Source organism: Marmota flaviventris, chromosome 15 (genome assembly GCF_047511675.1).
Source record: "Marmota flaviventris isolate mMarFla1 chromosome 15, mMarFla1.hap1, whole genome shotgun sequence".
Taxonomy (NCBI): Eukaryota; Metazoa; Chordata; class Mammalia; order Rodentia; family Sciuridae; genus Marmota; species Marmota flaviventris.
In genome coordinates this window covers 1,757,354-1,770,887 of record NC_092512.1, presented here as the reverse complement: position 1 = coordinate 1,770,887, position 13,534 = coordinate 1,757,354, and the positions used below count along the sequence as shown (strand labels likewise).

At 55.9% G+C, this 13,534-nt stretch overlaps 1 protein-coding gene across 2 annotated transcripts; it reads right to left on the bottom strand.

Moving 5' to 3' along the window:
• Positions 1–1,398: 1,398 nt before the first annotated feature.
• On the bottom strand, positions 1,399–6,603 carry LOC139702099 (cytochrome P450 11B3, mitochondrial-like). Of its 2 annotated transcripts, XM_071602396.1 has the most exons (9): positions 6,365–6,603; positions 5,840–5,998; positions 4,034–4,233; positions 3,708–3,911; positions 3,300–3,454; positions 2,534–2,700; positions 2,098–2,176; positions 1,818–2,006; positions 1,399–1,512 (listed from the first exon to the last, which is right to left on the bottom strand). In XM_071602396.1, the coding sequence occupies exons 1-9, from the start codon at positions 6,601–6,603 to the stop codon at positions 1,399–1,401; spliced, it is 1,506 nt and encodes a 501-aa protein (XP_071458497.1). The 2 variants fall into 2 exon arrangements, with proteins under 2 accessions (XP_071458497.1, XP_071458498.1); XM_071602397.1 differs by lacking the exon at positions 1,818–2,006.
• Between the last annotated feature and the right edge of the window lie 6,931 nt (positions 6,604–13,534).

Sequence of the window (13,534 nt, the reverse complement as noted above, 5' to 3'; positions counted from 1 at the left end):
CGTGCCTGAATGCTGGTTTCCTTCTGCAGTGAGGCTGCTGCTCTTTTCTGCCTCCCTGCAAATTCAGGAATTCCTCTGTGTTTCATCAGGTGAGCTGCTTTTGTTCCTCTAGGCACTTCTTATGCTCCGTAACTTTAGTGAGATGTAATCACACACCATGCAACCCACCAATTCTGTGTAGAATTGAGGAATGTTTTGTACATTCACAGATTCACCAGTCATCACCACAGTCCAGTTTGGCACACTTATGTGACCTCAAAAATAAACCCCACACCCATTACCCACCCAGGCCACCAGTGCTGCCTGTTTTCTATCTATGGGTTTCCAATCCTGACATGTGCTAGGAATGGAGTTTATAACGTGTGACATTGTGTCACCCACTTCTTCCAGTGAGCATGGTGTTTTCAGGGCTCACCCATGCAGATGTGCTACTTCTTCACTTTTATGCCTGAGTCATGTCTCACTGGATGAATGCCACACGTATTTTGTGGATCCCTTCGTCAGCTGATGGACACTGGAGTTTCTGCATCTTTGTAACATTGCCATCAACAGCTACAGAAGCTCTCATGGGACTTTGGGCCCTCTGGGTATATGCCTAGGGTGAAAATGTAGGGTCTGCTGGGACCTCCACATATGCTCCTGGAGGAATAGCAAGGCAGTTTCCCAAAGTGGCTGTGCCACTGCTCCGTTCCGCCCACAGGGGAAGAGATATCAGCACTTGTTATCTCACTTTTGAATCCAGAAACTGACACTAGTGACATGACCAGTTACATCCTGTTCAGACTCAGATTTCTCACCTCGCCAATGGGAATGTGCAGGGTTTAGCCACCAAGGGCATATTGCACTAGGCACTACATGGTGATGCTCCATGGTGATGGGTGTGCAGAGCTATCTCACTCATGAGCTGCTGCGGAATGGAGGCCAAACATGAGGTCAACCTGGTCCCTCAGATGCTGGGTTCCTCCTCCTGTCTCTCAAACCAGGCACATACATTAAGGGGGAGGTGGTATAGGAGGAGAGGGAAAATGGGGCTGCACAGGAAGCCAATAGGGGTAGGCATCATCAGAGGCCGCTGGATGGCCAGGAGGAGCAGGAGCTGCTGCCAGGCGGGCTGCGGAACATGTCCCAGCAGACTGCTCGGTGAGGCTGGCAACAAAGCCTGGACTTGCCACCAAGATCCTCCTCAGTGCGTCCTGGCTTTGCTGCACAGCTCGGCAAGCCCTGTCCTGCCTTGGGGCTTGGGCCAGTCCACTGGGCCAGGAGCTGGCTGGACCGCGTGGGGGCAAGGAAGCAGAGCCCTTGGGACAGAAGAGAGGTGGGCTGGGGTCAAGGCAGAGGGAGGCGGGCTGGGGTCAAGGCAGAGGGAGGCTGGTGGTGGGGCGCAGTGCGCAGATGTGACTAGTTGACAGGCCGAAAAGTGAGGAGGGGAGAGGAGGCGGGTCTCAAAACAAAGTGGTACACCATCTTCACATCCTCTTGGACTAGTGTCTCCACCTGGAAGGATTTCAGCACCTAGGAGAGAGGCGGGACTTGCCTGTGGCCTGGGCAGCAGGCTCAGGTCCTGGCCAGCCTCCTGACCAGCTGCTCAGAGCAGCCACCACGCTGCAGAGAGCAGGAGCCAGCGCACCCAGGCTGGGGGGGGGGCAGTGGGCACAGGACCCGCCCTCAGGGAAGGCACCGCCCCATCACGCACGCACCCGAGTGGTGAGGGTTGGGGGCTGCTCACCCCGCACCACCACCCGCTGGCCCCTTCTGGTCCCGCTCACCCCCACGCACCACTGACGCCCTTCTGCTGAGCCCCTCCCAGGCCCACTCACGTGGTGCAGCAGAAGCAGCATCTCCACCTCTGCCAAGCGCCGGCCCAGACACTGGCGCACCCCGAAGCCAAAGGCCAGATGGCGGAAGTGCAGTTGGCTGTCCAGCCAGCGTTGGGGGATGTAGCGCTCAGGATTCGGGAACAGCGCGGGGTTTCGGCCCATTGGGTACAGATGCATGTGGACCAAGGTCTGCAGACACATGCGCAGGGAGGTGTCAGCTGCCTAGTGAGGGGATGTGGGAAGGGGCCATCTGCTGGGGTGGCCTTCGGGGCTCACTCACCCCAGCTGGGATGTGGTAGTTCTGAAGCACCAGATCTGAGCTTGTGATTCGCTCCAAAATGCTTCCTACTGGGTAGAGCCTGGGGGTAGGACACCAACAGGCAGGGCCTCAGGGGGACAGCTCCCTCCTCTTCCCTCTGTCTGCTGCCCACCCAGGACCCCCGAGGGTGCGGCAGCCCTGGTCACAGGATGTGCTTGCTGGCACCTGCTAGGCTCAGTGAGTCCCCAGCAGCCTGAGCAGCCAGGCCCAGGAGGACATGGCCGGTCATGCATGGGACTTGGGAGTGCAGTCCCAGGGGAGAGGAGCACCCCTGGCTTCAGGCAGAGCAGGAGGAGCTGAGGGGCTCTGGGTTCTGAGGCAAAGCTGCTCATGCCTGCCTCCCACCTCCAGTGAGCAGAGGGGCCAGGGCAGGTGGGGAGGGTCAGCCGGCACCTACCGCAAGGTCTCCTTGAGGGCAGCCCGCAGCAGGGGCAGCTCTGAGGGGGCCCTCTGGGGGTTTGCAGAGATGCTGGCCTCTGCTGCCAGGCTCTCTTGGCGTAGGGCCTCCTGCACATTGGGGTTCCGAGCCAGCTCAAAGAGCGTCATCACCAAGGGGAAGGCTGTCTGCAGGAGCCATGGGGGCAAGGCTCAGACCACGGCACTGGCCATGCGCCCCAGCCCCAGGGCACCCCTCCACGAGAACACCCTCCCCTGGAGCGGAAGGGCATGCCCCGAGCAGCACAGAGCCCTGGCACCCCACAACTCAAGACACCCATGTCCCCTTGACTCCTGCCCTGAGTCCTGAGGGAACGACCTCTCGGGGCCCAACCCAGGCCACCTCCTGCTGTCTCCTCAGGGTCTGATTGGCTCTCACACCCTGCTCCGTGGCCCTGAGGGGTGACCGTTCCAGGAGTCACAGGTGCTCTGCAGCCCTTGTCCGTCTGCTTGCAATGGCTGTCTGCCCGGCTGTGTTCAGACCCCTCTGACAAGCCTCACTGTCCCACCCTGAGCAGGCCTTCAGACCCCAGCCAGGTCCTCCTCCTGCATCATTCCTGGTACTCCAAACATATCTGCAGCCCCAGTTTGAGATCTGAGGCTCCATATCTCCAAAATGGCTCCTTCCAAGGTACCTCTACAGTGTCCTGAGCCTCAGAAATGAATTAAGACATTTCTAGGGAGTCAGATGAATGTCACACAGATGTTGGGGTGAACTTAGGACTGACCGTGTCCACACTCCCTGCTGTGAGGTCAATAACGTTGGCCTTGATGGCATCTAGTGAGAAGTCCCCTTGCAAGATCAGGTTGAATGTGATACTGCCGACAGCCTCAGGGCAACCACGGACAAACTCCTGATGCACCTTCTGGATGCAGGTGTTGGCTGTGGGGAGACGAGAGGCCTCAGGCCTTAGTGCTGGGAAGGTCGGCTTCACTGTCAATCCTCCCACCAACCCAGCGCCGCCCCTCCCTGCTCCTCAGTGTTGTCTTAAGCCTGGCCACACCACCAACTCTGCAAGGCCACAAGGAAGGCGTGGCCCTTTTGTGTGGACTCCGTGTGGCTCTGGGTGGTGGTCAAAGGAAACCTGGATGACTGTCCTGCCCCGACCCACGGCCCTGCCTGGTCCAGCCCTTACCATACTCAGAGATGTAGTCCCAGGCCTGAAAGTGTTCCTGCCACACCTGGGAGCTCATCCAGCGGGACAGGCTCCTGGGCAGGAACATGAGCTGAGCAGTGGACTGGAACATGGCCTCCAGTGCATGAATGAACTTCAGGCTGCCAGCGTTCTGGTGTGGGCCAAAGAGGCCCAGCCGCTCTCCAAAAAGAGCGAAGTTGCTGGCTGCAGAGAGGATGGCAGCCCTGAACAAGGGCAGGCCTGGGCCTCAGCTGCGTCCTGCAGCACTCCACCCCACCCTGGCCACCTCAGAACCCTCGAGGCCAGGGGCTCCCCCAGCCCCACACCTTCGATGGTATAGTGGAAGATGCTGGTCTGGGCCTCCAGGGTCAGGCTCCCCCGGGAATTCTGCAGCGCCTTCTTCTTCAGGGCCTCGGAGAAGTCTCTTGCCACCACGTCCACCATGGGGATGAACTTCTGCGCGGCCTTTCCTGACAACACGACTGGATTCAGCCGCAGCCGGTTGAATCTCCATTCAGCTCCATTCCTGTAGGGCAGGCAAGGGCTTGAGAGGCATCCCCAAACATCCCACAGGTCCCCAACCTGTCTGCCGTCTTCCTGGAACCCAAAGGGACTCAGTGGTTCCAAGGATGAAGGTGGGCCGAGGGCTAGGCAGCTGCATGTCCTGGCCTCACCTTATTCTCTCAGAGTGACCTTCCTGTGCTGGGCAATGGCCATGGAAGTTCGAAATGGGGATGAGGGCAGGTAGCCCTGGAGTGCTGGGAGGCCTGTGGGCTAATTCCTGGGAGCTGCCAGGCACACCCTGCGTCCATGTGGGCCCTGCCTGGGTGGCCAGGCTTTCTGCCAGGGTGGGGGGTGACCTGAGGTCAAGTTTGCCTGCCTGGCCCACACCATGCCTCAGATGGGAGAGGCCAGGCTGACTCCTCTCCTCCATGTCCTTCCCCATGGAGCTTGGAGAGTGGCACCTGCTTGCTCCCTGAAGTGTCCTTGTCTTCTGTAGTGCAGAGTCCAAACTGAATCTCCCACCACAGCCACCCACCACATCCCAAGCACATGGGGCCCCAGAGCTTCTGGTGCCAGTGGTGGGCAGGGCTTTGCAGCCTGAGCCACAATCAGGCACACACACCTTTCTCTTCCTAGGACAGTGCCTCCCATTCCTGATGATGAGAAACATGGGTACATGCCATGGCAACATGTGTGCCCACACAGACCTCAAACACATGTGTGAAGACACTCATGTCCAAGAGTATGCACAGTGCTGCATATAACCCTAATGGGCGCGTGTACGCACACACACACACACACACACACGTCCACCACTTCCTTCAGGGGCACTGGCTCTCCTTTCCCCCTGACCCGCCCTTCACATCTGGCCTCTGCATCAGATGCCCTCCATGGAGGGCCCGGCCCAGGACATTCACGTGCATATGCCCTGCCCTTCCCCAGAAAATCCACTTCCTGACACGGAGTGTGGGACTCTTCAGCCTGTGGTTCTTCTCAGCACTTCTTGCTCTTTATGGCAACCTCTTTGCAACTGACCCACCCTAAGCACCATCTTCTCCCCGCTTCCCTGTGCACAGGAAGGAACTACCCCCTTGCTGTTGAGCTGGAAGCTCAGGGCCTTGCTGTTGAGCTAGAAGCTGCCTTGGACCTCCACCATCCACATCCCCAACCTCCTCCCCATCACTGTCTCCCCCAAAGTGAAGGCTGACTTGACCCAGGATGCAAGGGCCCTTGGGTGGTGGGATAGCCCTGGTGGACTTCAGATTCTGGCCCATGCTGCCCACAGCTTTGGTCCTGGGATTTCACATCTCTGGGCTGGTTTTCTGACCCACAGGAAGGAGAGCCACCCAGCAGCAGGAGGGGACCAAGGCCTAGGGCCGAGAGTGCTCCCTTCAGAGAGGGGCTCAGTGTTCCTTGTCTAGCCTGTGCAGACCCCATGTGCCTTTCTCCCCCACTGCCTGCTCCCCTGCCCAGGACATCCATCACAGGAACCCATCCATGCTTACTACTGACACTGTCCACCCACCCGCAGAGCCCAGGACATGTGTCCTGTGGTCTGCTGGTCTGGCCTCCTCTCCAGGCTGCCCAGTGTCAATTCCACTTCCCAACCCAACCCACTGGTGCCTCACAGCAAGAATACGCCCAGGGGCTTCTGTCCACGGTGCTCTCTGTAGACCATCCAGGGCTCCGGTGGCCTCCGCCAGGGCTGCAGGCTCTCCATCTGATGCAGCTTCTCAGCATCTTCAGGCAGCATCACAGATACTATCTGTGTTCTTCCCAAGTCATACCTTGGAACAGTGCACAAAGCCCTGCTGGATCCCACGTCCTCTCCTGGTGCCCCTCTGGAGACCAGTCAGACCTCACCCTTCTCCTGGACTTGAGCCTACCCCACAGGAAGTCCCTGAGCTTTCTGCCTGAGCCCTCTTCCCCTCTCAGCTTCCTCTGAGGCAAGCTTTCCTTGTGCACAGGAGGAGTCCTTGTCTCCACCGGCAAAGTCTCGGGACGGTAACCCACATGCCCCCTCCTGCCTTGTGGAGGGCGGAGACCACCCTGTTCCTAGGGAGCAGGAGCACCGTGTGCCTGGCGAGTGCCTGGGCAGCCAGCAGAGAAGGAGGTACTGGGCATCCTCAGCGAGGGGCTTGGCAGGGCTTTACCTGAAAATGGGTCCCAGCTCCTGGAAAGCCCGGTGCATCTGCAGGTGCATGTTCTCCTGGCCCCGCTCCTTCCAGATCTGTAGCACCCTCAGCCACTTGTTGCCTGCACACTGGGGTATGGCTTCAAAGGGCAGCACTGCCTTGGCACCCAGAGCTGCACTGGTGCCCAGGGCTCTCACCCTGCACGGGCACAGCCAGGACCCTGCCAGCCACACACCGGCCTTTGACCTGAAAGCCATTGTGATGCTCCCTCCACCCCCGTTCAGCCCAGTCCTTTTATCTCACCCAGGGGCCCTCTGTGGCCAAGGATCACGTCATGGAACAAATTGTCCCTGGACCTTCCTGAGAGATCTGGGGCACTCATAGCCAGGTTCCCAACCAGAGTTGGAGGAAGGAGATGGCCTGGTGCCTGTTCCCCATCTCTGCAAGGCTTATTGCAAGTGAAAGTTGACCCTGGAGCAGGGTCACATGGGGGGCTGGAGCTGTGCGCCGTGTTGAGCACTCTGGACCCTCCTCTGCACGGGTGAGGGATACAGAGGGATAGGACGCTTATCTTATCGAGAGCCTTGATTATTCATCAGTCCTGGAAGACATGTTGCTAGAGGGTTGTTTGTGCAGTCATCACATTAACTTTGCCAGTGGGTTGTTTGTGCAGTCATCACATTAACCCTCATGTATTAATCTTTTAATGTCTTTTTTATATTGACTGATGAAAGTTCTGTATACGTATGTTATACAACATGATGCATATGCACACACTGTGTCATGGCTAGCCTGTGCTGAAGAACCTTTGCTTTATTCACATACCAGTTTTTGTGTGAGAAAATAAGACCTCTTAGCTCTTTTCTCACCTAGGACATCTGGGTGAAAGAAGAACCTGGAGAAACTAAAAACACCTGGATCGATCGATCCCCAGCAGCCAAAAAAAGGAGAGAAAACACCTTGAGACAAGACAGTAATCACACATAAGCAGAACTCAGCAGAAGCACCCAGAGCACAGCTCAGAGGGGCATCTGCAGCTCTCACTGCCCATACAGCAAAGGAAAGGAGCTCAGCTCCAGAGTCTGATTCTGGCCTTCAGGAAAGAGGACAGGACGGGCCTAACGGGAGGGTTGGGGCAGGGGAGCCCAGCACAGGGACACCGAGAGCAGGAGCAGCTTTGTGCTGTCAGCTCCTTGGCCAACCAAAGGCTGCTGGGCTTTTGATGAACCCTAAGCTGGGGATTTCAGGGAGGCGGACCTGGACAGAGGATGAGGCAAACGGCCAGAAGAAGAATGGAAGTGGACATGCTGGCGCCCCCTGCAGGAACGGCAGAACGCAGCTGTGCAGCTGGGAGCAGCAGCACACCAAGCACCCAGACGCTGCAGGGGACGTCCACAAAGTCCCAGACACACACACACACACACACACAAGGTACAAGAAGAAACAGGATCAATGACAGGTGCAGAGGGAGTCCGCCACTGGTTGTGTGGCCAGGTCCATCCATGTGCTGTCTGGCTCAGGGCCACATGGCCGCTGCCTGGGGAAAGTGCCCTCATTTATGCAGTTTAAGAAACCCTTCCCAAAGAGAGAAGCAGAAGGAACACTGCCTAAGTCTTCCCGGTGACTCCAAAGCACCTGATGCCACACTCAGAGAGAGTCACAGCAAGAGGAAATCCCAGCACAACATCCTTCTTGTGGGTTGCAACGCTCCTCACCAATGCTACAGGGAACAAAGCCAAATGCTGGCAATATTAAAATGTCAGTGCCTCATGGAATGTTACTCAGCCTTAAATGAAACTATGGCTCTTCTTGGTAAATGGATGGAGTTGGAGAATATCATGCTAAGTGAAATAAGCCAATCCCAAAAAAACCAAAGGCCAGGGGTTTTCTCTTATATGTGGATGCTAATTTACAATAGGGGGTGGGCACTAGGGAGGAATAGCGTTAGATTAGGTAGAGAGGAGTGAAGGGAGGGTAGGGGTGAGGATATGGGAACAGGAAGGGTAGTAGAATGAAACAGACATTATTACTTCATGCATATATAACTGCATGACTAATATGATTCTACAACATGTACACTCAGAAAAATGAGAAGTTAGACCCCATCTATGTATGATATATCAAAGTGCATAAATTCATTCTGCTGTCATGTATAACTAGTTAAAACAAATTAAAATAGTTCTTTTAAAAAGTCAGTGCCATGTGATCAGGTGTTGTTAGTGCCCAGCGTCAGCACAGTTTGATATGGAAACCAGCCACTGGAATGGCAACACTGTGTAGCCAAGGGCAGGAAGCCATAGGTCGTCCCCAGCTCCTAGAATGAGCACGGACACCACTTCTTTTGTCGTTTCATATTGTTTTAGTTGTAGGTAGATAGAATACCTTTATTTATTTATTTATTTATTTATTTATTTTTATGTAGTGCTGAGGCTTGACCCAGTGCCTCACCCCGCTAGGGGGGCGCTCTACTGCCCCACCCCAGCTCTGGGGCACCACTTCTTGAGAGTTGCTTGGGAAGGTGGTATGAAGAGAGTGCCCTCAGTGGTGGAGGCTGCAGGGTGCCCCCAGCTCAGGAAGAGGCAGAGAAGGCCTGTGTCCCCACTACTGGCCCACGCTGGACTGGAAGTTCTGGCCAGAGCAGTTGCCAAGGAAGAAGTGAGATCCTCTGTGTTCACAGACGTCAGGGTCTTGCTCCCACGGACCCCACACCCTGCACAGAAATCCCACCAGGCCAATGCATTAACCTATCCGCGTTGTCAGGCAGGACACCCAACAAGCAGCTGTGTGGCCACATGCAGCAGCGAACCACCCGAATTGGGAGAGGGACACAGTGCTACCAAAGGGAGAGCCCCCCCAAGAAGTGGTCCCCAAGGAGGTGAGAGGCTTGTACGCCAAGAACCACGAAACACTACTGCAGATCCCAGTAAATAGATGGACAGGCAGACGCGCGTCTTGGTCCCTTTGTGCTGCCATGACCAATTACCCCACGTCCGAACGAGAAAGATCAGACACCTATTCCTCAGGGTCCTGGAGGCCATGAAACCCAGGATCACGTCACTGCTGGTCAGCCCAGTTCTCTGCTTCCAAGGATCACATCATTTCTGCAGCCTGCAGACAAGATGGACAGACTCTTTGGTGCCAGAAGGACTGGCAGGGAGGCACGGCTGGAGGGTCTGATGCTGAGTGATCCCTCTTCCACAAGGTCTCAGCCCCTTTTTAGGCCTCCACCCTCAGACTCAGTGCCTTGCCCAGAAGCCCCACCTCTTTGAAGCAATCCGAGGGGAAGAAGTTTCAGCACCTGAGTCTTGAGAGGCTCCAGACCTGCCACATCCCCTGCCGGGCATCCTGAGACCTGCATCAGTGCTCACAGCATTCCAGACACTCAGCACTGTGCCTGTCTCCACGTCAGGCTCCCTTTTCATCAAGGGCAATGCCGATCTTCAAATTGTATTTATTTCAGTTTATGTTTTGGAGAATTGCATGGTCTGGGATCAAACCCTGGATCTCACACCCCTGGGCACAAGCCTCACTACTGAGCTACCTCCCCAGCCCCAGAGGGGCCAATTTTTTGCTAAATTTCAAACTCACTCCTTCCACTTCCAGTATAGAAGTGTCTTACATCTGGGACAACATTTCTATTTTGGTTTGTGTTATTATTTATTAAAAGGTATGAATTGTCCCAGCAGCTCAAGAGGCTGAGGCAGGAGGATCACGAGTTCAAAGCCAGCCTCAGCAAAAGAGAGGCACTAAGCAACTCAGTGAGACCCTTTCTCTAAATAAAATACAAAATAGGGCTGGGGATGTGGCTCAGTGGTCAAGTACCTCTGAGTTCAATCCCCAGTAGCCCCCACCCCCCAAAAAAAGGGTATGAATCATACCTCAAATAGTGTTTGGCGTGATACACAACACATGTATCGCGTTCTCCAATCCAAGCCAACTCTTCAGTGTCTGTGCCCTCCCACCCACCCTCCCAATTTGCAGGACCACTACTGGGCATTCAGGCCAGCCTCCCTAGCTCTATGTATGAGAGAACATATGTACTTCTTTTCCTTGTCTGGTTCATCTTCTTTAAGACAACGTCCTGCACTTCTGTCCTTCCTGCTGAAGATGATTCACATATAAACCACCTTTTCTTTATGCAGGTGTGCATTGGTGGAAACTCAGGTTGATTCCACATCTTGGGTTGTGAGTTGTGCCACAATAGACTTGGGCATGCAGGTGTCTCTGGTGTGCCGATCTCATTCCTCAGAAGTGGGATGGCAGGGAACAGCCATGTTCCAAACACCCAGACGCTTTCCTTCATTTGATGTCTGTCTTTGGGATCATTTCCATCGATGTGAGCAGTCCTGTGTGTGTGTCTGGAGTGTCTGCATGCATACACACACACACACCACACACACACACACACACAACTATTTCAGTTAAATGTAAGTTAAAATGTAAATGTAAGTTAAAATTTCATATATAGAGGAGAGTTTCACTGCACATCTATAACTAAGTGTCTATATCCATGTGAAATTCTCATTTCCATGGAGAGTGGGGTCAAGGAGCATGGCGTGTGATGTGTCTGCAAAGACCAGTTTTCATTTTTAGTCACCACCTGCATCACCACAGGAAGACTTGGGCTGTGAATGTCACCACCGACCTGGAAAGGGCCTTTCGGCCAAACCGCTGTGGGAAAGGATCTGTCTATCACATAACTCAGCCCCACGTTGATGGAGATGGAGGAGGGTGTGGGCAGCCAGGGCAAGATAGTGAGTGAGGAGGCTGGGGCAGGGCCAGAACAAAGGAGCATGGAGAGGGTCTTCTGAGGAGTGGACAGGGAGGGGATAAGGAAAGGAGGAAATCTCAGAGACCATAAAAGAACAGGCCCAAACTCTCCCACCAGACTCCCAGCCCTGGGCCCTTCTCTTCTTACAAGTCCATCTCTGTGTCTCTGTCACTTTGCAGTAGACTGCTGCTTGCTTGCCATTTCTGGGTCCTCTTCTTCAGATCTCTGTTGAACGGAGACAGTGAACTCAGCGCCCTAGGTGGGAGCAACATGACTTCAGAGCCAAACTTGGCCGGAACGATGCAGGCTGAGTCCAAGGTTCGTCCTTGGGGTGGTGGTGCAATCAGCCCCGGCTGGCTGGACATCCTGCGCAGGGCCTGCCTGCCCACCCTTCCCTGTCGTTCCCCTCCCTCGGTGGTTCCCGGGCGACTCCAGGGCTTCTGGGCTGTGGCTGTGTGCATGTTTGGACACACCTTCTTGGCCCACCACGAGGAGCCCGGGAAGCAGACTGTTGGGGGCCAGGTGTTAGGGATGGCAGGTCAACGTCACAGGGAAGCCTGAGTGCGCCCTGGGCTGATGGAGCCCTTGCCTCTGGCATGCAGGCTGGGGAGTGGCACTGCTTTTCATGTGTGTTCACAGTATTCTGGCGCTGGGACCTCTGGGACCTTGCTGGCCTTGGGAGGCAGCCCTCTCAAGGGCCAGATCCAAGGATTGTTTGGCCTGGGGGCTGGCCTTGTATGTGTGAACCATCTAATGCGAAGCACCCACCACTCCTGCATGGGGTTCTCACCCTCTCGACCACTAAGCATGGCCACAAAACTCACCCCAGACGCTGCGCCCAGAGCTGGCCACTCCCCTCCGACCAGCCTGCTGACTGCTTCGCCTGGGCGCTCGCGAAGCCCACGGTGCCAGCTCTGGCCCACATGTCTTGCACTTCTCCCCTGGCCCATGGTGCTTTCTTCTTGGCTCTGCACGGTGTCCTGTGCCCCTTCACTGCCAAGTAGCCAGCTCTTTCCGAGGGCAGTGGTCCCGAGTCATCAGCCTCGCCGAGCCTGCAGGACACGACCTGTGTCTTGATCAGCTGTGCCACAGGCCAGCTGGTAGGGACAGGTAGGCCTCCCCAGCAGCATAGCAGGCAGTCTGGCCTTCCTGACCGACACTAGCAGATGGGTACCACCAAGTGTCATGACCTCACACTGAGGCAAAGCCACAGCTCAGGCTTATCTCAGTGGCATCAGTGCCTTCCTCCTTACGAGCACCCTGAGTGTGGAAGGCCACGGCCGGGCTGTCAGAGTCCACGGCTGAGCTGTGCTGTGGGCCTGGACAGGGTGGAGCTCCAAGGCAGCCCCTTTTCACTGTGACTAGTTACTAGTTCACCAAAGGCCACTGTGAAGGGAACAAGGCATTGCTTCCCTCCAAGTGCCCTGGACATGCCTGTCAGGTGAACAGGCACTGACCAGGGACAGGCAGGCAGAGCTGCTGTCTTCCTGTGCAGCAGCCTGCTCCATGCAGTCCAGGGAGTGTCCTTCAGAGGACAAAGTGAGTTGCTGGCCATGCCCAGCTTCTGAATGAGGGCATGGGCCTTGGGGACTGTGGCCCCACTGGCCACACTTGTGCTGCTCTTGGTCTAAACACTGAGCCTGCGCCTGGCCTTGCTGCTGTCTCACTTAAACCCCAGCCCGGTCCCATCCCTGGAGACAAAGACTCTGATTTCAATGAAAAAGGAGAAAGGAGAAAAGCATTTGGTCCAGCTCTGCTCACACCCTGTGGAGATGAGGTTCCGCTCCAATCAATGTGACGCCCAGTCTACCTCCTGCACGAACAGGAGAAGGTCCCAAACTCAAACCGCAGCCTGAGATACAAAGTAGAGCTCACTGCTGCTCTTCTGGACACATCCCAGTCCCTCAGAGGGGGCTTCAGACTCCCCAGAAAGGGTGGTCACTGCTCAGAGCAGCCAGAGGACCATCCAGGTCTTACTGGCAGAACAACTCAAGGGGAGAGACATGCTGGGGACTGAAGAAGAGAGAAGAGCAGGGGAGGAGGCACCGCCTGTGCACAGGAGCCAAGCTCGGGGTCTGAGTTGTGCTGCTTCATTTCCTTCTCCCTCTCTTCCCCACGCACGGGATCTGCCCCGCCCAGGCCCAGTCCTTCCTTTCTCCTCTTTCTACCTGAGGGAGAGACGCAATGCCACCACCTCTAGGTGGCCAAAAGCTGAAAAGAAGGAGAGGAAAAACCAAACCCTGGAGAGAGAGAGAGAGAGGGAGGGAGAGAGGGGGGGGAGAGAGAGGGAGAGAGAGAGAGGGAGGGAGAGAGGGAAAGAGAGAGGGAGAGGGAGGGAGGGAGAGAGAGGGAGGGAGAGAGGGAAAGAGAGAGGGAGGGAGAGAGGGAGAAGGAGCGAGTGGGAGGGAGAGAGAGAG